The sequence below is a fragment of the Euprymna scolopes genome, chromosome 13 (genome assembly GCF_053919585.1).
Source record: "Euprymna scolopes isolate OS-2025 chromosome 13, ASM5391958v1, whole genome shotgun sequence".
In the NCBI taxonomy this organism is placed as follows: Eukaryota; Metazoa; Mollusca; class Cephalopoda; order Sepiida; family Sepiolidae; genus Euprymna; species Euprymna scolopes.
Window position 1 is genome coordinate 135,568,995 of NC_136494.1, and position 27,910 is coordinate 135,596,904.

The following is a 27,910-nucleotide window of genomic DNA, read 5'->3' on the forward strand; positions in this document are numbered from 1 at the left end:
CCATTCCAGCAGACCACAAGATGATTCTCAAGGAGGCGAAGAAGCAAAACAAATATATTCAAGTGAGCAGAGAGCTGAAAGGAATATGGAAGATGAAGAATGTCAAGATAACACCAATAATAGTAGGAGCACGAAGAACAATTTCGAAAAACTTAAAAAAAAGAATGTGAGAGATTGGAATAAGGGGAACGGCTGAGGAGATATAACAATAATGAAAACGGCTGAAATATTAAGAAAAAGTCTTGAATGTAGAGATTAATACACAAGAGCTACGAACGATAACTGGGCATATAGAAATTGCAGTCAAAGTAAAACAAAAAGATAGAAGAACATTACATGGATCTGAGAAAATTGGAGCCGAATAATTGTAACAATAATCCTTAGAAACAACACAAAAAATGTAGCGTTGTATCAACTGACACCACACAGAATAGAAGTGGAGGATCAAAGAGGATGAAAAGACCGAGGAGAGAAATAATTAACGAAACCTCCACTGGATTAGTGCGAAGCGGACTAGGACCTTGGAGAGATTTATTGCCATTTAAATTCCAGTGAAGGCTAACTATCATTACCAACGAGAAATCAACTGTAAATAACTGTTGCGAGAACGCAAATCCATTTGCAAATGTTATCGAAAGAGATGGAGAGTATTGAAAATCTGGGAATAATTTTGTCAGTCAAACTCCAGGGAATACCATAGGTTGTTCTCAATGTTCTTTGATGGCCTTTGTGAAGCTCCTAGTGAAATAATAATAATAATAATAATAATAATAATAATAATAATAATAATAATTATTATTATTATTATTATTATTATTAAAACGAAAAACGAAACAAAATACACGGAACTTGCTAAAAAGAACTAAAAAGGAATATGGAACGTGAAAAATGTCGATATAATACCACTAACGGTAGAACAGGGATCAGTTTCAAAGAATTTGGAAAGAAAAAGGCGAGAAGAAATAAGAATCAATGGGAAGAGTAAAACTACGCAGCAAATGGTGTTGATAAAAACAGCTTAACATAAACTTTAAACGTTAATAAATCACATGGAAATTGCAACAGAAGAAAAACAAAAAATAGCGATAACGCAAATCCATTTGCAAATGTTATCGAAAGAGATGGAAAGTACAAGAAGTCTAGGGAGACTTTTTGTCACCCAGACTCCAGAAAACACCATCGATTATTATCAGTAAGCAAGCTCTGATGATGACCTGTGCGAGAACTTGTACCGAATACGAATCTATCTGAAAAATGCAGAAGTAAACTATTATGAGATTGCTGTGTAGTTGGTTTTCTCTGTAACGATTTATCTGTTTATCGCTGTCACGTATATATAATCATGTTTGTTGCATTTTTACAAAGATTCGTGCTGCTAAAAAATATATACACTCTGCTTGATCCAGCCGTTTTGGCAATCAAACACAGAGACGTAAAGAAATTCATAAAGAAATGGTTTTCATAAAGAAATGATTTTCGTTTAATTATTATTTTTTCTGTCAGTGGTCGTCGCACGTGTCGAGCAAGGATAGTGAAAGGTGAGGTTGGAGTTGACGAACTAACGATGTAACGATAGTACGTCTCTCTCCGTCTTTCTCTCTCTTTCTTTCTCTCTCTTTCCCTTTCTTTCTCTCCCCCCCCACCTATCTCTCTCTATCTCTCTCCTGTTATCATCGGACTTCTTGCTTTTATTGACAATTTCTTCCTTTGTTCCATCAGAGGTCAATATGTGTACAAGTCCGACCGGGATCTCTTTGTTCCATCAGAGGTCATTGTGTGTACACAAGTCCAACCTGGTATTTTCTTTGTTCTCTGCTAACTTTGAGTTTGTGTGTGTGCACGATCTCCAACCAAACTGAAATGTTGCACAAATAACACTTAAGATGAGAACAATCAAAACAAGTAAAGCCAACGCTATTATAGATTATCCATGAAAAAGAAAATTCTTATTTTCTACCACTTAATAGCCTTCTCTGATCATCTCTCTATACTTATTTTTAGTTGCGTCCATTAAACTCCTGTAATTGCTCCTTAATGCTATATTTTTTTTTCTATTTGTAGTCGATTACAACGATTGAATCGACAGAATAGTTGTTACTTACGCGCAATAACAATTGAAAAATTTAAGAGAAAGGGGCTTGTTATATAATGTCCGCGTAGGGATATCTACTTTATGTCTACTTTGGCCTATTTTGTTACTTTATTTGCACACTGCTAAGTAAGGCGCGAAAGTTTACATACAAACCTTGAGCAGCGTTGTCAGAGGCTGACAATTGAGGATTGCTGATCTTCATAATCTGGGAACGGGTCGTGGAAAGTCACAACTTTTAAAATGGAATATGCAGTAGAGAACGCTAGAAGTGCTGTTATCAGTTGTGTTAGTGTAATTCGAGAAACTAAGTCACTATCTGTGGTGGACATTAACATCATTGATTTAGACACTCGAATCTAAGTAAATTGCTGCATCTACACTATCAGAGGTGTCTGGGAAATTTGTTAGATAATCCTAACGCTCCTGAAAGTACATTACACCTGATGCAATTTTATAGTATAAAAAGTAGGTACGTCCTTAGATAAAATATTGCTGACATATCTTTGTAGATTTACTCTGAGCAATTTCTGTTGCTCTGACAAAGTACAAAATCGGCTTTGCAATCTAGTGAGGAATTGATTTCTTCTTCCTCCTGTATCTTTTTTCATACAAAAGACATGTTTGTGGCTTCTCTTTACTGCTCAACTCAGCTTCAATCCCTGACCCCTCCTGTAAAACATTCAAAGCAAGGACTCGTCTAACAACAACAAAGACCTTTCCTTTCTCTGTCTGTACCAAAAACAGAAACGAAGAAATGAAGAAACATCTGTTCTGTGGAAGAAAATATCCAAACTTGCTTCCCTGTGGATTTCAACATGGTCGTCTTCAAATCTAATGTAAACAAATACTTGTTAACGTATAATAGATGCTATATTTCTTAAGTAATAACATAGATAACAGATGCTATATTTCTTATTTAGCTCTTACTCCACATTCTGAACAGTCCTTTCATGGCGAGAATCATCTTCCAAATGGTAATATTTATAAACGCTGAATTGAAAGCCATGTTTAATTTCAGAAGAGTTTCTGATGTGTAGCTAATCTGTATATCTTGGAGATGAAAAAGGTTTTGGTGTGTATCTAATCTGTATAAGTCTTGAATTTTAAAAGTTTGCAGACAAAGAGTAAAGATCTTTCTCATGTGGACACGAAAAATTATTAATTATATGCCGAAATTTGAAAAGATTCAATATTTTTATGGAGCAATTCCGGTTTTTGATTGGTTGTTAGCAGAACATGGCTCAATTTGATTGTTCAGTTCCGATCGTCAGTGCCTATAAGTAGAACCTTCCAATTTTCTTTATATCATATCCTTATATCATACCAATATATTATACATTTTATTACAACAATAACCTTTTTCCTCAAATAGTATCAGGACTTTGCTCAGCAGTGAAGTCTCAATAAAAAACACAGGGAAGTGAGTAAGAGTAAGAGAGTGGGGTGGGAAACACCACTGGAAGGTTAGGAAGAGAACTGGCGGCTTAATGTAACTCAACTTCTATAGAAAAGCAATGGCAATTATTAGCGAGAAATCACTGATAAACGACGTGTGAGACGAAGTAGGGAATAAGAAAAAGAAGAGGTTTAATAAGTTCAGATTAAAGGGAGATTACTCACCCTTTGAATGTTGCTTCCACAATGGCCAAATGACCTTTGACGATGACGCAGTCCTTTAGCAAATCAATGTTACCGGCATGGACAAAATCTTCTTCGAAGACACATTCTAAAATATAATTAAAATTACACTTGTATAATTATAAACAGAAACATACACTGAATAAGTGGAACATACTTATTGAGATAACGATCTTTTTCACTAATTGTGATCTTATTGGTAACTAATAATTTTCAACCCACACCGATTAAAAAGCTTGCCCTATCTCTGAATACCCTTTAAGTAAAATTTCAAATATTTAGACAAGAAATTGTCTGAGTAATTTGCTAGAGACCGCAAAGGTCAAATTGTTTTTAACTTTGACCCCTATGATTACCCCTTAACATTTATTGTTTGGGCTCAAATCAAGTTATTAAGTAAGATTCCTGTCAAAGGAACCTATATCTAAAATTTCAAGTGTTTAGACCCAAAATTATCGGAGGAGTTTGGTAGAGTTCTCAAAGGTCAAATTGTTGAACTTTGAACCCTAAACAGCCAAATTTCTGACCGAAAACAAATCACACAGATTTCCCCAAATCTCAGTATCCTGTATATCAAATTTCGAGTCTATAGACTTTAAATTGAGAGAGTTATAGCGTAGGGAAATGTACACACACAGACAGACACACAAACAGGCAAATGTTAAGGGGTAATAATAGGGGTCAAAGTTAAAAAATTGACCTTTATTGTTTTGTTTTTCTGTTCAACGTACACCTCCAAACACCCGGGCCGGGCACCCATGCTAATATATATATATATATATATATATATATATATATATATATATATATATATATATATATATACTGAGTTCGTGTAATCCAGTAAATTTTCATATACCAATAAGTTTTAAGCTAAAAAGAGATGACTTAAAAAGTAAGCTACAAAATTATCATCTATATATATAAAAGCGAAAATGTGTGTATGTATGTATATATGTTTGTATGTATGTATGTATGTATGTATGTATGTATGTATGTGTGTTTGTGTGTCCGCTAGAAACTTTCGATAGACTGAACAAAAATTAACAAACTTGGTAGTATATTGAAGCTCCATCCTTCGCCCGAAAAATATCGAAAAATTTGCCAAAAACGTTAATTTTTTCACCCTGAAATCGACAACTTTCTACAGGGGGGAGTCAATAAAAACTGTCCTCTCATGACAACGACCAGTTCTACGCATGCGTCAGATGACGTCATGACCTGATTTAGTTTAAATAGTTGAAGAACTAACTAAATTTCATGTACGTCGCGTTAGCTCAGTTGGTTAGAGCGTTGGTTCATTATCTAAACGTTTTGGGTTTGGTGTGAGATGTCTTTTTTTCAATTTTTTAAATTTAAATATTGAAGCAGGGTTATTTAAGCCATTTTTCACGTAGCGTTCGTTTTTCTGTTTTTTTTTTTTTTACTTCGCTTATTCTTAGTTTTTCATTAACACCCTCCACCGACCACACACACCCAAAAACACCCGGTTACCCACCGATTTTTTAAATTTTAATATCGAAACAGGTTTATTTAAGCCATTTTTCACGTGTTTTTTTAACGTTCGTTTTTCTGTTTTCCTTTTTGTTTTTGTTTTTTCGATTTTTACATTTAACTTCGTTCGTTTGCCTTACGTTAGTTTTTTTTGTCTTTTTTTTTTCGATGTTTTGATTACCCCCCCCCGGGTACCCCCTCGCTTCCGTTTTATGTTTTCTTTCTTTTTAATTCGCTTATTCTTAGCTTTTCATTAACAACCACACACACCTACAAACACTCGGGCAACTAACCGCTAGTTATATATATAAAAGCGAAAATGTGTGTATGTATGTATGTGTGTGTGTTCGCTTTTTGTGTATGTCTACAAAAGGGTTTTTTTCGTCGTGATTCTCGGTTGGCTCGCTCCTTCTTAAAACTTTTTATATGCTGTCTAAACAATATCTACGACTAAGGAACTCGGGTCGCAGCTATCTTTAATTTACTCGACTCAAGGTATTTTCGAGATATTTTTTATCGCCGCGTAGCGGAGAAAACAGAAACTGGCTTCCAGCGCAAAACTAGGTCAAACATCACGCGACTTAACGTTCTCGCACCTGTTAATTTCACTTTATAAACGTCAACTTAACACACTTATCTATTCCCGTGGTCGAGATGGTAAGGTCGCAGGTTTTTTTCCATTTCCTTTCCACCTCCGCGTCAAAGGTTCGGGATTCAAGCCTACCTTTCTACTAAAACTTTTTTTTCTTTTACACCTCCAAACACCCGGCCAACGTTTTTTTTTAACAGGGTTGTTTTGATCTACCTCCTACCCCAACACACACACACACCTTCAAATACTCGAGAAACGCCGGGTACATCCCGCTAGTATTTCATAATTGAGCATTAATATACTGTGTAAGCAAAATCAAGACATTCAAAAAAGGTGTTGATGGCAACAAAAAGTTTATTTCATTTTACGTTACAATAGTTTCCATGTCCAGTCGACAATTTCAAACATTTGAAAATTTTCAAAAACCAGCATTTCTTCAGACTTTATGAATAAAAACACTCTTGACAATAGAACATTGTTTGAAGCGAAAGAAAAAGAAAGAAAAATTCCCCAAACGAAAAAAGCACGTGAGAAACATCTACCCTTGGGGTAACCTCCACGTTTAAATATTAATCTTACAAACAATGTTCTATTGTCAAGAGTGTTTTTATTCATAAAGTCTGAAGAAATGCTGGTTTTTGAAAAAAAAAATATATATATATAATTGATTAATATATATATAATTAACTAATTAATTTTAAGTATATTTTTAACATGAACTAAAACTAATATTTTTCGAGAGTGCTCAATACTTGCGCAGAGCTTATATATAAATAAATAAAATTATGAAAACATTTGAAGGGCTGTACGTCTATCGATCAACGTTTCAATACTTTTATATTTACTCAGGACTTAAGTTAATATTGCAGTCAGAAATTTTTTTTTTATTATTACATTTTCACCCCATACAAGGCACATTGCCACTTTGGTGTAGGGGGCTACTATCAGGGGAAACATCTACTGGGGTACTATGTAGGGATTTGGGCAGCAAGATGTTGGTTCACGTTGCACTTGAACTTATGCATGTCAGTACAGTTGGGGAAGCAGTGACCTGGAATGGAATTCCAAAGTCTAGCAGTTCTGGGGAAGAAACTACTGGAGTAGAAAGATCTTTTACATCTAGGGATCTCTACAGTGTGGGGGTGGGATTTTGCAGCTTGTCGGGTCTGTCGAGGGTGTTTACGTCGTGGGGGCACAAGTGCTTGCAGTTCATCAGAGCATTCACCATTATAATACTTGTAGAACAGGCAGAGGGATACAACGTTTCGTCGATGGGACAAAGGCTGAAGCTTAAATGCCAGTTTAGGGCCTATCAGATTCGCGACTCTCTTTTGAACCCTGTCAAGGAGCGAGAGACTAGTAGCCGATGCACCAACCCAAATATGACAGCAATACTCCATACATGGGCGAATGGTTGCCTTATAGAGGTACAGGATACTTTCGGGTGTTAGTAGTTTTCTAGCACGGTAGAGGGAGCCCACCTTCCTCGCAGCGGCCCTGGCAATCCCCTCGATGTAATTGTTCCAACTCATGTTTCCTGTGAACATTAGGCCAAGGAGCTTGAAAGACGTACTCTCAGATAAAGTCGTTGGCCATTGCTATAGGTGGTAGAGAAGGTTTCTTGTAATTATTGAATGAAACCAGTTTAGTCTTGGCGGCATTGAACGCGACCATCCATTTTTGTCCCCATTCCACTACTGATTGGAGGTCATCCTCTAGTGTTTCTTCCATTACTTTAGATATATGTTCATTTGTTTTCCTGTCGTGCCTGCTATAGAGTGTGGTGTCATCAGCATATATACCCATCTCAGAGGCAATTTGGTCGGGGAGGTCATTTATGAATATCAGGAACAGCAGAGGTCCAAGGATAGACCTCTGAGGCACTCCTGCATTTATATCATATTGTTTAGATGTACGACCGTCGAGGACAACCTGGATTTTTCTCTTATCTAAGAAGGATTTAATTATGTTAAGTATTCTACCAGTGATACCGTATGATCTAATCTTCCTGAGGAGACCCTCATGCCATACCCTGTCAAAAGCCTTGGATATATCCAGAGCTACCGCTCTGCCCTCTCCCGCTTTGTCCAGTGAATGGTATATGCGTTCAGAGATTACAGTGAGGATGTCTGCCGTGGAACGGGCTTGTCTAAATCCATATTTTTGGTCGGTCAGAAGTTTAGCATCTGTAAGGTGCTGGACTAGAGCATGGTTAAATATCTGGACTAGAGCATGGTTAACTGAACTAGAGCATGGTGCTGGACTAGAGCATGGTTAAATATCTGAAATATTTTGGCAAAAAGTGGGAGGAGGCTAATAGGGCGATAATTTAATGGGTCAGTTCTTTCGCCAGAATTCTTGAATACTGGTACCACAGAAGCAGTTTTCCAACATAAGTTTTCCAAAATAATTTTAGAATAAAATTTCTCACAATATCATCGAAAACACCATTTTTTACATTGAGAATAGTGGTGATTATGTATAGAAAAACAATTCTGGAACACAAAAGATTGCTCGTTTTTATGAGATTGCTCCCGTCTTCGTAGCTCTTCAACTTTAGAGTAGAAAAATAGGATTCTTTACTTTTAGAACGACTTTTTGTATTTAATATTTGTATTCAAAGTATTTGGAGACAAACGCACGCTCCAGATGCCCATGCTCAGCCATCGTTCTTCACAGGCAAAGTGTATTTAGAATGATAATCACTATGTAGGAGAATAAATTCGGGAGATTGCTTGTTTTAATTGCACCACTCCCACCTTAGTAGCTCTTCAACTTTTTTGGAACAACCCTCGTACATTCATGTATATTTACCTTTGGCACACTTTTTACACCTGGTGCACACCCGAGCAGAAAGTGGATTTATTTTCATTGGTGTAGTTCCTCGGGGACAAGCCAATACGCATGTGTCATCATACTGATACGTGTAATCTGTTAAGATAATTAAAAAGAAAAAATAATGCAAATAATATAACGAATAGGAATGCGCTATTTTAGTGCTTCAGGACGTTTAAAAATTCTATAAAATCTACACAAATCGAAAATATTACTGTATAGACTCAGCGTTTTGTGTCCAATCTACCCCCAAAAGTGTTGTATAATATAAACAGAAAGTCGTAATCTACTTATAATATAAGCGACACTTTCTTTGTTAGTATGTCTCTCCATCATTTTTTTTCAAGGGAGATAATTACATGAAACCTTCCGGTATCAAATGGTGTTGATGTTGTTGAAGAATAGATGCTACTCTTTGATCTTATCCAAAAGTTCCAGGAGCTATGAAATATATATATTCCTTTAATCTTCTCTCCAAAAAGAAGGGGAAGGGAGGAACAGGAGAGGAAAGAAAGAGAACTGGGAAGCCAGCTGACCGGTTTCCACCCTCGCTTCTCAAAGCTGTATCGTCAGCGAGGGTCGAAACCGGTCATCTGGCTCCCCATTTCTCTTTCTTTCCTCTCCTGTTCTCCCCTTTTCCTCTCTTTTTGGAGAGAAGATTAAAGGAATATACATATATTTATATATACACACATATATATATATATATATATATATATATATATATATATATATAGAGAGAGAGAGAGAGAGAGAGAGAGAGAGAGAGAAATATATATAGAGAGAGAAATGCTTTTAATGGCCACCATTTTCGGCTTTATTTGCGACAGGGTCTAGTTATAGCATTTTTCATTGCATTTCTTAAAATAACAGGCTCTAGTTATCGGATTTCATGTCTGATATTTTTATGTCTTGGATTATTCTTGGATTCTTCACATATACCCTTTCTTTAAGATAACCCCAAAGGAAAAAGTCAGGGGCTGTCAAAACCGGTGAACGTGGAGGGCAGTTTAAACCAGAAAATCTGCTCAGTAAACGGTCGCCAAACAATCCCCTTAGAAGCGCCATATTTTAACAGAAAGTGTGGGTAGTCGATCTATCTTGTTGGAACCACATTTCCGGGTTGTCCTGAATAGCTAATCTTAAACAATTTTCAATCATTTGCTGATACCGCTGCTCAGTAGCCGTCACCGCAACACCTTCTTCATTTTCGAAGAAATAAGGACCTATCACTATTTCCGAGAAAAGACCACACCATACGGTATATTTTATTGAATGCAATTCACGCTGATAAATGGTTCTTTGATCTTCAATTGCCCATGTTCGGCAGGTTTGCTTATTCATGAACCCGTTCAGATGAAAATGTGCTTCGTCGCTCATTATCGGCTTATGAATGAATTCATTTTGTTCTCTGATTAATTGCTGAATGTAAGCAGCATAAGCTAAGCGAAACTGCAAATCTGCGGCTGCAATGCCTGTACCATTTGAATTTTGTATGGAATCATATGCAATTCACTCATAATTCTTTGAGGGGACTTTCTGGACATCCCAATCTGAGTGGCCCGTCTTCGAGTTGAAGTGTCTGAGTTTTTAGCAATGCTGTCCTCTACAAGTGTTACATTTTCAGCTGTACGTACTGAACGAGGTCTGTCAGTTCGTGGAAGATTGCTGACTGAGCCATACTGCCAATACCGTTTCACAAGACGGTCAATTGTGATCTGATTGAGAGCTTGCCTGATATTATAATGCCAACGATAGGCTTTTTTAGTCAATATTATCGAACGATGATTTTCGAAATAAAGCTCAATAATTTTGGTTCATTGCTGAGCTATTAATTTTTCCATAACAATTTTCAATGTTTTATCTGCAAAATTTAAAGTTATTACTGATTACAAAATAATGTGTGACTTTTGCGCCACACACTATATATGTATATATATATATATATATATATATATATATATATATATATATATATATATATATATAAGATGTAAACGCATATTTTTTAAATAAATCATTTTTCTTATAATTTATTTATGCCAATAATACTGTCGGGTTTGCGTTCGCATTTGACATTTATAAATACTAAAATTTGGCCTCATATATATGAAGAAATTTAAGATGAAATACAATAAATATATGTACATATGAATTTCTTTGTCAATTCAATAAGGAAAACATCATATAGAAAGAGTGGTTATAAACGTGCTTTAAAGTTTCTGAGCGTTCATATACAATAGATGGTTCATTCTTTCATTTGCATTAGTAAACTTGTGGCGGCGTAGCATTTCGTTAGTATTTTGTTAAGAGACACCATAGCTATAATGAACAGTAGTGGTAATACAGAATCTCCTTGGAAAATAATTCTTTGCATTTATTATCTTAGTTATGTATTGTCTTTCAGCTTAAGCTTCAGCAGTTTAAGTTTCCGTGTTCTCAATGCTTTTTCAATCAAATTATTAATATTATCTGGTATTTTGTACACCTTCAACCACTCTGTCTTGCATGCTTGGGGAATCCTGTCATACGTTTTTTAATCGATCCATGCTTTTGCTATGTTCTTTATTCTATTTTTTACCTCATCAGAATTGTTGTTCTTTGTATAGCAGATCACGTATCCCTCTTCTCTCTTTTTAATATCCTTTCAATTCATCGAGAAGTAATCCACAATTATTAAGGGAGTGGTAAATTTGTTCTCTTAGTTGTGTTAAGATTTTCTAAATAGTTAGTAAGATTTTCTAAATAGTTGGTCTCTTCCGTTTGCCTGTTTCCCACCTGACTTCAACCTGGATGTCTTCAAGTCCAACATAAACAAATTCCACTTTATCAAATCTCCAATACTAACGATTACTACGATACTATCCCATTGATTACTGTACACGCAATAATCCTTATCCCTGAGTAGCTTCCGGGCCTTGATAAGTAGTGAATACCTTGTAAAAAAAAGCAGGTTATAGGCCTGTAGTTGCTGCGGACGGTTCCCTTTTCTGTGTGTGTGTTTTTTGTATCAGTGTAATTCTATCTCTGATCATCCATTCTGGCATCGTGCTTCGTAGATACATCTTTTCGGGTTTTGAATTAGCCTTTTATGCAGAGTCGTCATTTTTTTAAACAGCATGTGTCTATTCCATTCTTACCAGGTCTTTTTCGGTTTGCCATTTTTCTTGGGGTTCTTTTGAGTGTTTCCTCGCTGATTTTGTTTTCTGTTCCTTCTTCAATTTGCTGTACTTTTTTCTCATGTTTGTAACCATTGGCATTTTTATTTTGGTCTCATCGTTTTCCCCATATCTTGCTCCAGTAGAGTTAATTTCTGTCGGGTTCGCTTGTTTTGTTTTTGTTCTGCATTTATACTTTTGTAGAATTGACTTTCATTGCTTTCGAGTGCCTGTTTTGCTCATTGTTCTTTTTTGTACTCACTAGGAGTTCTCACACAGGTCATCATCATCGATTACTGACAACAACCGATGATCTTCCTTGGAGTCTGAGTAACAACAAGTCTTTCCAGATTTCCAGGACTCTCCATCTCTTTCAATCACACTTGCAAATGAATTTGCATCATCGCAACAACGGCTTACCATTGATTTCTCGCTGACAATAACCATTGGTCTTCACTGGAATTTAAGTGGCAATGAGGCTCTCTAAGGTCCAAGTCCTCTTTGCATCCATCTAGTGGAGGCCTAGTTAGTGCTCTCTCTCTCTCTCTCTTTCTCTCTCTCTCTCTCATCAATATATTTCCATCCTCCTTGACCCTTTATTATTATTATTATTATTATTATTATTATTATTATTATTACAGGCAACATGATATACTTACCTTTTTCGTACCTTTTACTCACCTGGACATTCATTGACACACACGTCATCAAATGTAAACTTATTTTGAGTGAACAATTGATCTTTTGGTCGCCTCCTGTTGGACCTTGTAGACGGACATTCCTCAATGCACTCCCCGTCATTATTGTAATTTCGGCAAGCCTGTCAATGGAAGAATAGATTATTTGATTATACGATTATATAATTTTCAAAAGAATATCTTCGTTTATGTTTCTATTTCAGCATAAAGTTTCCACCGATATCTCCCAGTGCCTTCTTCGTGTATATTGTGAACGGAGCCTTTTATTTAATTCATGGAGGTAGCGTAGTCTCGTTCCGTCAAGGAAGAATAGAATGCTGAGAAAGCTATAGTACTAAATAGTAATAACTAGTAAGATTGTACTTCTAAAAACAAAAATAAATTGAAGGCACTCAAAATGCCTACTAGAATCATCACATGGCGTAGTGGATAAAGTACTTGATAAAATTCGGTTGTAAGTTATATTATGTTATATATGAATCTTATTATATATGAGAATTATATTATATATGAATCATTTGGAGGTTGAAGATCCAATCTTCAGTGCAGCAACACTAAAAAAAATTGCGAATTATTTAAGACTTTTACCCAGCAATAGCTGATGGAATGAGAATAAGCTACCCCTGTGGATTAAATAAAGGTTACCGTTCGAAATGCATATTCTCGAGGTCGACAGAAAGCTTCCGAGTTTTACACAATAAACCTGTCGAAATGGTCTTGAAACAATTGAAATACACTTTTTGTTACTATCAACCCATTTCTTGAAGTCTTGGTTTTTGTTAAAACAGTATATATATATATATATATATATATATATATATATATATATATATATATATTAGTATTCCATATATCCACATAAAATGATATAGATTTTTTAGTATTTACTTCAACATTGCTCTATATGTGAGTAGATGTGTGTAGTAAGCTATGAGAATGTATTTATGATAAGCTACACAGGGGCTTCTACATTTCATTCTCATAGAAAACGTCTGACTAAAAACCTCTGTAACTTAATTGCTATATTTATACATTTTCATAATTTACTATAATATATATAAAAAGTGGATGACTACTAATGCTACACATATGCACGAGAACCGGCATACCGACTGGACTGGACAATACACAATCACCATCTTCGACAAACTGACTTTGCCAAACGACATCATGGCAAGTAAGAAAAAATGTATTGTATTGCTTTTTTTTTAAATCCTGATGAGAGCTTTAGTTATAAGCTGAAAAACTGAAACTTTAAATAAATGAATATTTGTTTATTTAAAAGAAAAAAGAAAAATCTGCACGTGGTCATGTTTTAATTTCATTTTCCCCGTGCTTTTTACTACTAATACTATATATATAAGTGAGTGGGTGTAAGACAGCTATTATTGATAGGTTACTGTGCTAGAACAAAAAGGGGGACTGATAATTATCCCAAATCTGACATTAATTTTGTCTCATTCCAAGTGAATATTTGACCCTTTATGTATAAACTTAATTAAACGATTCTTTTTATCTTTCGCTTGAGACATTTTACTTTTAGCTAAAAATCCTTTTGATTTCTATCGTTGTCTTTTCTTTTCCTGTCAGTGTTCATGTCAAGTACCGACGTGTCAAGTGTCATTTCGCTGAGAAAAAGACAATTCTCCAAGAGCTTTTGCACGTTTTGGTGATTTCGTGCTGAACCTAACCAACGCATGAAAAGTATTATTGCTTTTAATTTTGTTAAATGTCCGAATAAAAAGGTTACGATTTGGGCTCGATTCCAATCGCTTCTTGGTAATTACTTTCTCCATTTGCAAAAATACAACTGAATTTTAAATCCTCTTATTTTAAACACACACAGACCACACGCACACACATATGGTAATTAAAAATATTTATGATTAAATAATATATATGTATCTGTGTGTTTGTGTGTGTGATATATATATATTTAAATATATATATATATATTTATATATATATAAAGCTGAATGTCTGTGTGTGTGTCCGTGTGTGTGTGTGTGTGTGTGTGTGTGTGTGTGTGTGTGTGTGTGTGTGTGTGTGTGTGTGTGTGTGTGTGTGGTCACGAATAGGCTCCTATATGGTTGACTATTTTAAAAAACTGATTGCATATAATGAGAGAAGATTATCGAGACACAGGAATTGTGGTGTCTGCGTTCGCGCCTGGTCCACAAAGTATGGAAATAAAAAATTTAAAAATTTTAAAAAACGTTTACAAGTGTTTTTGATATAGATGTACATAAGAATACTTTGATAAGTATGTTTTAACTTAAATATGGATGGTATAATAAAATTGTGGGGGTTTGCGTTCGCGCCTGGCCTCCATAGAATGAAAATAGGCACAAAGTTTAATAAAGACTTTTCATATCTATATGCGTAAGTATACTTTCATAATTATGTTTCAGTTTGAAGAAATATGTTATAATAAAATTATGGGGTGTTCGTTCGCGCCTGACCTCCATAGAACGGAAATATGTCACAAAGTTTAACAAGGTTTTTTTTTAATATAGATCCACAGCATATTGTGATAAGTGTTTCAGTGTGAACAGGTATGGTATAATAAATTATGGGGTTTATCTATCTTATTTTTACTTTCATCATATTTTGCTTTGGTTTTGATACACCCTAATTCGAAGCTATCCTTCCTTTTAAAACCCTTCCTTTTAATAACCTATCATACTTTAATAAATCAGAGCCCATTTTCTGTAGGCTGCTTTTGAACTCAGTCAACGACGGGTACTTTTGCTAGTATATATATATATATATATATATATATATATATATATATGCATATAATACAAATTTTACATAAATTAACAATGATCAAAAGCGCACTTTAACAATTCGTTATTAAATTTCACATATGAAATACATATAAATAACGCAATTTTCTTCCACAATATAGAAATTAAAGCCGACGCTAATAAGTTTATTACATATCCGTACAAAAATTCTTCTAGCAAAGAATCGAGGCTTATTAATTTTAAAAGCGATTGCACCTATAGATATAAAATGGCCGTAGTGAAAATTCTCATCTATCGAGCCAAACGCAACTCATCTAACAAAATATGTTATAAGGCACTCTCCGACATGAAACAAACTAATCTATTTTATCTTATATTCTATAAAAGTGAGAATGTGTGTGCATGAGGACATTTCTCAATCTATATACTTAACGAATTTTTAATCTACAGACTTGAAATTTGGTATATAGGTTATTCAGACGTGTGGAAAATTTTTTAATCGGTTTCCATCCAGAAAATATGGGTTTCTAAGGGGTCAAAATTGAAAAATTGGTACGTGAGAGTCATCGGATTTTTCTGTTTCACGATTGTGCACATTACAGATTCCCCATGTTAAGTATAAGTCGGTTTGAAAACACATTTTTAAGATCGTGTCACGCTGGATAAATGGTGATCGTACTTGACTCACCCACTGTCTTTAGGTTTGGGCTTTGGTTTCGATCTCAACTCAAGTACTTTTTCTTACTTACAAGAAGTGATCTGTTTAGAAGAAACATAATACTCGCATGCATATATCTCAGTAGTTTCCTGATTTTAAAATTTTTTTTTTTTTTTACTTCTTTTCTTTTTAGGAATTTAATATTACGTTTTATATCTACGGTATCTCTGTTTAAAATAAAGAAGAATTCTATTCTAATTAAAATATTTATGCGTATTTTACGACTGGGCAACGCCGGGTGGCCTTGTATTATATCTATAAAAGTGAAAATGTGTGTATGTGTGAGGACATATCTCAACCTACATACTCAACGAACTTTTCATCTACACACTTGCAATTTGGTATTTAGGTTATTTAGAAATGTGGAAAACTTTTTAACCGGTTTTCGTCCAGAAAGGGGGTTACTAAGGGATCAAAATGGAAAAGTTAGTACGTGGGAGTTGTCGGATTTTTATCTATTTTCTAACTGTTTCACGATTGCGCATATGTGAATGGTTCACATTACAGCTTCGTTATGTTAAGTATGAGTCGGTTTGAAAACACTTTTTGAAGAGCGTGTCGCGCTGGCCTAATAGTTATTGCAGTTGACTCACTGTCTTTCGGTTTTGGTTTCGATCTCAGCTCGAGTATTTTTTTTTTTACAAGAAGTGAACTGTTTAAAAAAAAACATAATGCTCACATGCACATGTTTCAGTTTCTGTATTAATTAAAATATAATATTTATGTGTATTTTACAACCAGAACGCCGTGCCGGCCAGCTACTGTATTATAGAAATACAAAATGCCGGCATAGAGAGAGAGAAAAAAAAGAGAGAGTGAGAGAGAATAAAAAGTAAGACACATCTTTTGAGAGCATTATTTCGTAAAGTTAAATTTGCATTTTTTTTGTATTGTTTTGATTGTTCGGACAATTATTCTCATCTTGAGTGATATGGGCACAACGTTTCGACCGATGAAACCTACGATCTTCGTCAGGTGTAAACTCGTGTTATTTTTTCACCTAATGGAAAAAGGGGGTTAGCTCTGTCTTGCAAGAAATCGGTCCTTGGGTTTGAGGGTGTACCCATAGATTATAAAAAAGGTCAATCTTCAGGGGTCACTAGGGTACTTTTTAAGACTTTCCTATTATTGAATTTTTAGCTGGTTCTTTCTGTTAATTGTCAATATTAATGAAAAAATATTTTTACGAAACCGTGGATAGACATCTTATGTGTGTTTCTGTTTTTTTCTCGCAAATACAGTGCAATTGAAGGCGACTCTAAGAAAAAAGGGTTTGGAGGGATTATCTCCCTTGGGCTGGGTATATTTTGTGGAAAGGTAATTAAATAAATAATCATTTTTTTAAATTATTTTTCAGAGACTTTCGGTGGCATTCACCCTAATCATAAATAAGACTTTATAATGTTTTCTCATTTTGTCGGTGTTGTTAAGTCCGAGGTGAAAAGAAAAAGTATTCGTCTGATCTCGTTTCCGATTTTATTGAAGTCAGCCTAATGTGTGCCGTGAAAATAGAATTTATTTCCTAAGTTTAAATTTGAACATTTTTGAAAACTGATTAGTGCTATAGGTTTTTTTATTAAATGAAAAATCATTAAAATATAATATTAAAAATAATTTCATAAATGATTTTCCTTTAATAAAACATTATACCGCATTACCCATATAACCAAGTCGTTTACCAGGAGAAGTAACTTATTTTGTCTGTTTCGTGGAGAAAGAGCTATTCGAAACGGCTGTTTCCAACTCATCGAGGGGGTTGGCACATACCCTTTAGCGAAGCCGCTGTCATCTACATTGATCGGATCTTTTCACTTGTCAACCTCAGTTTCATAAACAACCTCGCCCGCTGAGACTTCGAGACGATAACAGCATCGACTTGATTTGATAGAAGGAAATATAGGTATAAGGTTTGTAAATATGGAGATCCCCCCCCAAAAAAAAGAAACACCTCTTATCATTATGGCATATATATATACGTCTGCATATATATCTACACACACACATATATATAATCATCGACATACAGTAGTGTTTCGCAGCTCATCAGCGCGGCTAGACAAGCAACTACCTCAAGCAAGGATCGAAACCTGACCGCTCATATGACAGTCGGAGCTTCTAACGGTTGCGCTATTCGGCTGCGGCAATGAATTAAAAATGTTTTGACATTGTCCAAATACCTCAATTTGTTTACACAAAGATCATCGCTTCATACGCTAATGGTAATTTCTATATCACTTCCCAATATGCTCAACCCAAGATAGGGAGCATTATATATATATATATATATATATATATATATATATATATATATATATATATATACTAGCAATGGGTGACCGGCGTTGCCGAAGTGTTTGGAGGTGTATGCTGAGCAAAAAAAAAAAAAAAGGTCAATCTTTTTAACTTTGACCCCTATTATGACCCCTTAAAATTTATTAAGTTAGATCCATGTCCAAGGAACCTATATTTAAAATTTCAAGTGTTTAGACCCAAAGTTGTCGGAGGAGTTTGGTAGAGTTCTCAAAGGTCAAATCGTTGGACTTTGACCCCTTAATCGCCAAATTTCTGGCCAAAACCCGATTACGTCGATTTTCCCAAATCTCAGTACCCTGTATTTCGAGTCTTTAGACTTAAAATTGACAAAGTTATTGTGTATGGAAATGTACACAGATACACAGACACGTTCACTTATATATATATATATATATATATATATATATATATATATATATATATATATATCCTTTAATCATATATATATATATATATATATATATATATATATATATATATATATATATATATATATGATTAAAGGATTAATGCAAACTTTATAAGTAGTAAAAGTAATAAATTTTCGTAAAGGCCTTTTCTTTTGAAGAGAGACACTGGAAATTACCCCAGTATAAATTCCATGTTCATACTGGTAAAAAGACATCGAATGAGAGAAAAATTGGCTGAAATATTGTACTTTTAATTACTTTTTACCATATTCCTTCATTTTCATTTCATATCATGAAGCCAATTGTTTTATATTTGCATTTTGTATAATTTTGTCCTTTATCCTCTTCCGATGAGAAGTATTTAGCTTCGAAATGTCATGGCTTAAAGAGTTTTTTCTTAATATTCCCCTTAACTTTCCCTTTTTATTATAGTGATATAATTAAGTTATATATAACTTTATTTCCTCATCTTTCATTTTCATATTATATATATGTGTGTGTGTGTGTGTGTGTGTGTGTGTGTGTGTGTGTGTGTGTGTGTGTGTGTGTGTGTGTGTGTGTGTGTGTGTAGCTACAATACTAGTTCCTAAACGTAATTAAATACCTGAATAGCACATTGTTCTATTCCCTTGCGAAGCTTAAAATCAAGATATAATGTTGTTAAACAATAAGTCTAAAATCATTTTTTAATACTCATCAAAATGCGTTGCATGAATTTGATTCTAGAACATGTCAAACAATTCTTGGTCTTCAGAAAAAGTTTGAAATGTAGGATATTTCCTTAATTTTAATGGCTAAAATTTTATGAAGATCTGAAATTTCAAATGAACGCTTTAAAACTCTCTTCAAAAATGCAATTTGCGTTCTTTATATAATTCATGTTTTAGATGTATTATTAGTATTTAACAGCAATCGGAAGTAACTAAATTTTAAAAAAGGAGTTCATTCCATCTTCGCACTTTTTTCATAAAACTAAATCAAAATAAATATTCCCTCATTGCTTTCCCTTGCATCTAGAAACTGTATTTTAACATTCATAATTATCGGTTAATGAGTTTATGAGGGAATCCTATACATAGAAATATATTTGTTTGATAAGAAAATGCTTGTAAAAAGGCAGGTGAAAAAGCTAAGTAAAAAGACTGGCAAAAAAGGTTTGTTAAAAAAAAGCCGGCAAAAAACTGGTAAAAAGACTAGCAAAATGGTTGGCAAAAAAAGGCTGGTAAAAAGACTAGCAAAATGGTTGGTAAAAACGCTGGTAAAAAATACTGGTAACAAGCTGGTAATTTAAATATTCCGAATAAATCAGTTTTGCAACAATTTCATGTGCCCTCAGAAAAATATGTGCTCACATTCTGCCCCCTAAAACTCTTTAAATAATCTAAAGAAATCAATTAATATTGAATTTTCTGAATTTTTATTAAAGATATAAAACTCCTTTGCATAAAACTAAAATAAAGCTAAATATAATCTACATTACAACGCCTTACGCTTTCCAAAATTAAAAATTGTCGTTTTATTAGATTAGGAGTTAATCCTCTACATTAGATGTTTCCAAAGTTTTGTTGTTTTTTTCCGAATCACCTAAGAAAATCTCCCTCAAACCTCGCACCCTCTAAAATTTCTGGATACACAGTTAAATACATGATTGGATTAAATCTATTCAGCCATGTATTTAATGGCTACTTAATAATAATATTTAACCTTAAAATAAAAGCAAGAAGTAAGTACATAACAAAAAAAAACAAAAATACAAACGAGTAACAATAACCTATTTTCTATCTAAACATTGTCACTGCCTCCTGGAAGAGGGGTGCTAATTCCCCAGGTTGGGAAACTCTGCTCTACATACAAATATGTGTGAATAATGCAGAAGTGTGTGCTCAAAATAAATCTGCGGAAATAATATTCACGATGAATATTACGACAAATGAGACGAGATAGATTATTTTTTCTATCCACAAAGAAAATGGGGAAGCTCGCCGCCATATTTTTATTTTTCAATATTTTGAACCGCCGCATTTTTTTTTTTTTTTTTTTTAATTTCTATTCTCAGGACGTTCTTTTTCTTTTTCAATTAGAACGTATTCGCCTCTTGAAATAACTTCGAGATATTTTCAGACTGCGTAACCTTTATGTTTAGCGATCGCCTTTTACCTTCCAGCGTCTTGTCCGCATTAGTCTGAATTGAGGGAAAAGTCGGCTGCGATTGACACGAACTGAAAATCCTAACTAGCTGTTTTTTTTTGTTTTGTTTTTTTATAATATTATTTATTTCTGTTCCGCAATGCAGAACCTTCTACACTAACATTGCCCAACCGCTCACTATATATATATATATATATATATATATATATATATATATATATATATATATATATATATATACTTACCTTTTAATAACATTAATGTCCATTTGTATATCTGCGTGTGAAAGTATTATATATATATATATATATATATATATATATATATATATATATATATATATACTATTATATATTGTTTTTGTCAGTTTTCTTATCATTCTGTTCGAGCTGGGGATGGGGCATCCCACCGGATGCCATGTAATGTAATGACCCTTTTAGGCTGTGATCATAGCGTAGTATCTCTGTTAACTGTGGCAAGCAAGGGCAAGGGTCAAAACAGTAGTAGTAGTAGTAGTAGTAGTAGTAGTAGTAGTAGTAGTAGTAGTAGTAGTAGATTTGAGCGACGGATGGTCGCTGGATTAGTTATTATGATTAGGAGAATAATCAATTAAATTGGGGAAGAGATGATTGACCTTCTATATAACTAAAAAAAAATATACAGGGTGTGCCTGTTATGTGAGAACATCATTTGTTTTACCAATTCTTTCCCATATATATTTGTTTTTAACATACACTCAATCATGGGAGATAATAAACTAATACAGGAAATGAAAAGGCGTGTTGTAATAGTTGCAATAATGACAGAACACAGCGAATTCTTAAAGTCTCCCTATCTGTTGTTTTTAAAGTTCGCAAAAGTTAAAATATACTGATGACAAAATTTCTCTTGTTACTAATTGTAAAAAGCAACGAACTAACAGCATTAAAACACACGAGTTTATTCAACAAGTTCAGAATATCATTGACGAGAACCCCCAGAATTCAATAAGATCAATTGCAAAAGATCTCGGTGTCTTCGAAACAAAAATCCGAATTATTGTCTATGAGAATCTTCGATACAAGTTCTATGTGATGAAGAGAGGCCATGTGTCGAATATTCATATAGAGGTCATATTTAGGAGACATATATTATATTATATGAGTTGCGTATTGAAGAGAGACGGGGTACATTTTAATACAGACATGTAATACAATTGGATGAGAGAGATATACGAGATACATTTTTATCTTCTGTGAATGTTTCTATAACATATTTTAAAGATGAGAATTATCAGTTCTTTTATCATAAAGGGGGACAGTAATTATTTCTTGATAGAGAGGGAGGCACCTTTCTTAATATGATGGGGAGACACCTTACTTAGATGGGTTTATAAACAAAGTTCATATCAATACAATTTCACTTTACCTTTGTTTTGGTAGAATGACACAACACAAGACGGCAATTACAAAATGATGATGTTTCTTTATTCCTTCGACCGGTTCACATCAAGGAAGTCAAAGTCCTACATGATTTCAACTTCTAACCCTTCGCTTCCAAAGGGGAATTCGTTCGACTCGACTCTCCTGTCTGTCGACTCTGTCCGACCTTCTCCGATCTCTCTAAAACTAGCCAACTATATCGAGAACTCATCTCTTAGCCATGACGTTATCGCTTGGCCAACAACGTGCAGATTGATCCCATGGCCTGGACATGCTTCACGTGCCTTGTTCCCCATGTCCGAGCATGTACTCGCCTCACGTGGTCTGAATTCCCGTGCACTGTTGACACGTGTCTGCAACAAGAATTCTCTAACCTATTTTTGGTCTAACCTATTTTCCAATATGTTTAACATTTGCTATTGTTCGTTTTCAAATTCCTTTTTCACAGTAGCATTTCTAAACAACGAATTCCTTTTCAACAAACATATCTGCTATTTATTTTAAAACTCTCCTGAATCTTAATTCCAAACCTAGCTTTCCAGGTTCGAATTCTCAGACTATCCTATCTCATTTTTACTTACGAGAACAGGTCCCCTGCTCTCGTAACACATGTGCCCCTACCTATAAGTGATCTATGGAGACAGAATCCCTTAAAACTTTTACTATGTACATCCAATTATTGTTATGAGTATCGTTTTTGAAAGCCGACTATAACGACTTTTGAATTGTTTAGTTAGACAAAATCTGATTGAAAACATAGAGAGTGCGGTTTCGATCCTTCTCCGATCCTCGATTACTTTAAGATAAAATTATATGAAATCAAAGAATGTAATTTTCTTTTTTCGTAATACAATAAAATGAAAGTGCAGAATTTTGGTATATCTATACTACTATAAATTCGAGCTTTTGTGTATTGATATTCAAATGAAACCCCCTTTTTTCTATTAATTAAAAAAGAAAATAAAACTTTGTTATATGTGTCGTGAAATTGCATTCATCTTCAAAAGATCTAGCTAATTTGCATATCCTTTTTAACATTCATTTTAATTAATTCTCTATTAATTTTTTTTCAGTTTTCTTATGGGATGATCATCTTTAGTTACCTATTACGTGTAATTATATTCATGCAGATATTCTACATGATTTATACTTGCATAATATTTGCGTAAAAAAGTTTATAATAAACACAAAACTCTTTTTACATATATTTATGTATGCGTATATATATATTTGTTTAAAAATATTTTGCCTACCAAACTCTTCTGTCAGTTTTTAGTCTACAGATATTAAATTTAATATATAGGGTATTCGAACCGATGGGAAACTTTTGGGTTTTAGCCGGGGAAAATCGATCCAAAAGTGTGAAATTTGCCAGGTGAAGGTCGAATGACGGCATTACGAATATGCATGCGTAACGTAATAGCTATCGGTTGATGTTTTAATTTTTAGCCTTGCAGCAAATATGTCTTCATAGCAAATAGCAGGCATTAATGTCGAAGAAAAAGTAAATCGTAAGCTAAATGTTTTGGTTTCGATATAATAATAAATACGAAATCTGCATTAATTAAAATATAATATTTAAGCGTATTTTACGATCGGGCAGTGTTAAGTGGTCTGCTAATTTATTAGATAATACCTTTATGGTGTATTCTCTCCCCCCCTCTCTCTCTCTCTCTCTCTCTTCTCTCGCTCTTCTCTTTTGTTTGTCCGCTTATTCTCTTTTTAAATACTTAGACCTATTTACATATATAGTAAAGGAGAACACGTCTGTGTACATATATATTCCAAAAAGAAGACATGCTTTGCGGGTATACCGTTATATAAGTGTTCCTATTTACAATGCCTCCCCACGGGACAGAGTTAGACACCAGAGTCGTTTTTTAATGTGGAGAAAAGGAACAAAAATAAAAATTGTCTAAGTCGTGAAGGATTTCTCCTCTACTGACAGAGAACAAGAAATTGAAGTGTAGATCTGAAGAACAGATGGTATTTATTTGCTCCCCCACCGAGCAAATTAGGCACAAGGCCGATTTTTAATGTGAGGAGTGAAGGGAGGGGGAAGGGAAAAAGGGGACCAGCTCCCGAGAGGTGGGAAATGGGAGCTGGTTAATGGTCAGGCATGTGGGGTTGCCCCCACATCTGGTCTTTGCTAGTCATAGCTAGTCATAGCTTGCAGTATCTGTCGGAACAGATGGTATTTATTTGCTCCCCCACTGAGCAAATTAGGCACAAGGCCGTTTTTAATGTGAGGTAAAAACCAGCTCCCCTAAAAGTAGGCAAAAAGGGGGCACTCTGGTTACCAAAAATAATAATTGTCCCAGTATAGAGGGTTTCCCCTCCATTGACTGGTACAAATTATCTTAAGTGCAGCATCTGCCGGAACAGATGGTGTTTATTTGCTCCCCCACTGAGCAAATTAGGCACAAGGCCGTTTTTAATGTGAGGTTAAAACCAGCTCCCCTAAAAGTAGGCAAAAAGGGGGCACTCTGGTTACCAAAAATAATAATTGTCCCAGTATAGAGGGTTTCCCCTCCATTGACTGGTACAAATTATCTTAAGTGCAGTATCTGCCGGAACAGATGGTATTTATTTGCTCCCCCACCGAGCAAATTAGGCACAAGGCCGATTTTTAATGTGAGGAGTGAAGGGAGGGGGATGGGAAAAAGGGGACCAGCTCCCGAGAGGTGGGAAATGAGAGCTGGTTAAAGGTCAGGCATGTGGGGTTGCCCCCACATCTGGTCTTTGCTAGTCATAGCTAGTCATAGCTTGCAGCATCTGCCGGAACAGATGGTGTTTATTTGCTCCCCCACTGAGCAAATTAGGCACAAGGCCGTTTTTAATGTGAGGTAAAAACCAGCTCCCCTAAAAGTAGGCAAAAAGGGGGCACTCTGGTTACCAAAAATAATAATTGTCCCAGTATAGAGGGTTTCCCCTCCATTGACTGGTACAAATTATCTTAAGTGCAGCATCTGCCGGAACAGATGGTGTTTATTTGCTCCCCCACTGAGCAAATTAGGCACAAGGCCGTTTTTAATGTGAGGTTAAAACCAGCTCCCCTAAAAGTAGGCAAAAAGGGGGCACTCTGGTTACCAAAAATAATAATTGTCCCAGTATAGAGGGTTTCCCCTCCATTGACTGGTACAAATTATCTTAAGTGCAGTATCTGCCGGAACAGATGGTATTTATTTGCTCCCCCACCGAGCAAATTAGGCACAAGGCCGATTTTTAATGTGAGGAGTGAAGGGAGGGGGATGGGAAAAAGGGGACCAGCTCCCGAGAGGTGGGAAATGGGAGCTGGTTAAAGGTCAGGCATGTGGGGTTGCCCCCACATCTGGTCTTTGCTAGTCATAGCTAGTCATAGCTTGCAGCATCTGCCGGAACAGATGGTGTTTATTTGCTCCCCCACTGAGCAAATTAGGCACAAGGCCGTTTTTAATGTGAGGTAAAAACCAGCTCCCCTAAAAGTAGGCAAAAAAAGGGGGCACTCTGGTTACCAAAAATAATAATTGTCCCAGTATAGAGGGTTTCCCCTCCATTGACTGGTACAAATTATCTTAAGTGCAGCATCTGTCGGAACAGATACTACACTTTGATCTTGACCCGAAGGCCACTTGTTCGATTTTACACGTACAATTTGCATGTGAAATAATAGAAGTAGTTCTCCATCTCTCGCTGCCGATTAAAAAATGGAAAGAGGCTTTTTTTAATGTTGCACAATGCAGTTAATCTATGTATAAGCGTTAAAAGCATTAAAATATGTCTGAATAGTTCATTGGGTAAATTCTTCTTAATATGATGATGATTATCATACTATCGCATTCTCTTACCTGGTAAAAACGGGGTAACCCTGTTAGTTTATATATAAAAATATATTTACATATGAGCTGATTTATATATATATATATATATATATATATATATATATATACTTATGTATAATTATGTATTACATGTGTATGTGTGTGTGTGTGTGTGTATGTGTGTGTGAATATAAAGAGATACATGTATAGAATATACAGGGGTTTATATAATATATTCGCAACATTCTTTAGTTAAATACTTTCGATGTAGTAGTTACTGGTACGGGTTTGTATTGAAACCGTATTCACACGTCTAAATTACGTACTTTACCTTAGTCAAGACCCAGGCTTGTGAGTTTGCCACTGCTGGTTGGTAGCCTAGTTGTCTGAAAATTGTTCAAATGGTGAGACAAGCTTGTCTATAGATGCAAAAATATTTCATTTTTAAAAAATAATTATCATTAACGGAACCTATGGCAATTCCATGGCGGCATGTTCCATGTGTAATATATTGCTGCTGGATATTCTGTGGACGTTCGGCGTGAATTGAGATCCCGGGATATTATTGTAGGCTTTTTGTTAAAACTGTAAATGTATTTATCTAAGTAATCTGGTTAATGTAGTGTCAGAATATATCTGATTATCATGTTTTTTTTGGGGGGGGTTACATGGAGGTCACCACTTATCAAGGCCCGGAAGCCACTCGGGGATAAGGGTTATTTTGTGTACAGTAATCAATGAGATAGTATCGTAGTAACCGTCAGCATTGGAGATTCGACAAAGTGACTTACTTAAGAGGGCGGTTTGTCAGGAATTTGTTTATGTTGGACTTGAAGACATCCAAGTTGTAGTCAGGTGGGAAACAGGCAATCGGAAGATTTGTTTATTTTCAAAATCTTTATAAGAGTCTGTGACATATTTCCATTATATAATACTTTGACGCAAATTGTGTACATTGATGTATATGCGTGTGTACATGTGTACATAATTACTTACGGTGTGCCAAACTGTTTCTATTATGCATACATAAGTGCATGTATGCACGGGTAACTTTAGTTATGCCAACGAGATCTGAATGTATATTCGTGTGTACGTACAGTGTACATGTCCAGTATGGCACTTGCCGTGTGTAAGCCGGTTTATGTATATATGCATTTATGTATCTGCATAACTTGCCAATCAAGTATAAGAATATAAGCGTGTGTGCATGTGCGTGTATGCACGTACTTATTGTCTGTGTGTCAATCGGCCTTTATTCTCGACCCGGTTTCCTCAGAGCGAGCCGTTTGTACCGAGTGACCTCCACACGACAATTATCCATAATTTTGGCGACGTGCACGTAATTTTCGACGCAGAGTTGTCAACTTCTCCGCCCTCCATTTCCTCCCTCATACCGCATTTAAATCATCTGCCTAAATGGGTTGCACGCCTTTTGGAGATGCGCCAGTTTGGCGGCTCGGTCGGTGGACGAGACAACTTTTGGCTTTAGCCCCACTGCGTTTAGAAAAGATAAACGGTCGGAGGGAGAGACTCGTCTTAATCAGATGAGACAGATGGTTCAGCGCGAAAGGTTGCCAAAGAAACGGGGAGGAAGGAATTCTAACTATCGGTGTGTCAATTTGAGAAGTTCTCTTCAGCTCGTTAAAATATTGCTTAAGTATTCGTAAACGTGTGCGTATACAAAATTATATATATATATATATATATATATATATATATATATATATATATATATATATATATATTATTATTATTATTATTATTATTATTATTAAATATAACGGAGATACTTTTCGTTATTATTCTTTTTTTCCGATTTTCCGTCTCATCTTTTTTATATCAA

The 27,910-nt window shown here is 35.0% G+C and overlaps 1 protein-coding gene across 1 annotated transcript in view; it reads right to left on the bottom strand.

The window, feature by feature from the left end:
• The window catches only part of LOC145292198 (receptor tyrosine-protein kinase erbB-4-like), a 165,077-nt gene that overhangs the window by 38,191 nt on the left and 98,976 nt on the right, over positions 1–27,910 (bottom strand). The window contains exons 6-8 of the mRNA XM_080138508.1: positions 12,491–12,629; positions 8,631–8,747; positions 3,713–3,818 (exon numbers count right to left, since the gene is read on the bottom strand). Of these exons, the coding sequence (XP_079994634.1) occupies positions 3,713–3,818; positions 8,631–8,747; positions 12,491–12,629 (362 nt within the window). The remainder of the gene's footprint in view (positions 1–3,712; positions 3,819–8,630; positions 8,748–12,490; positions 12,630–27,910) is intronic.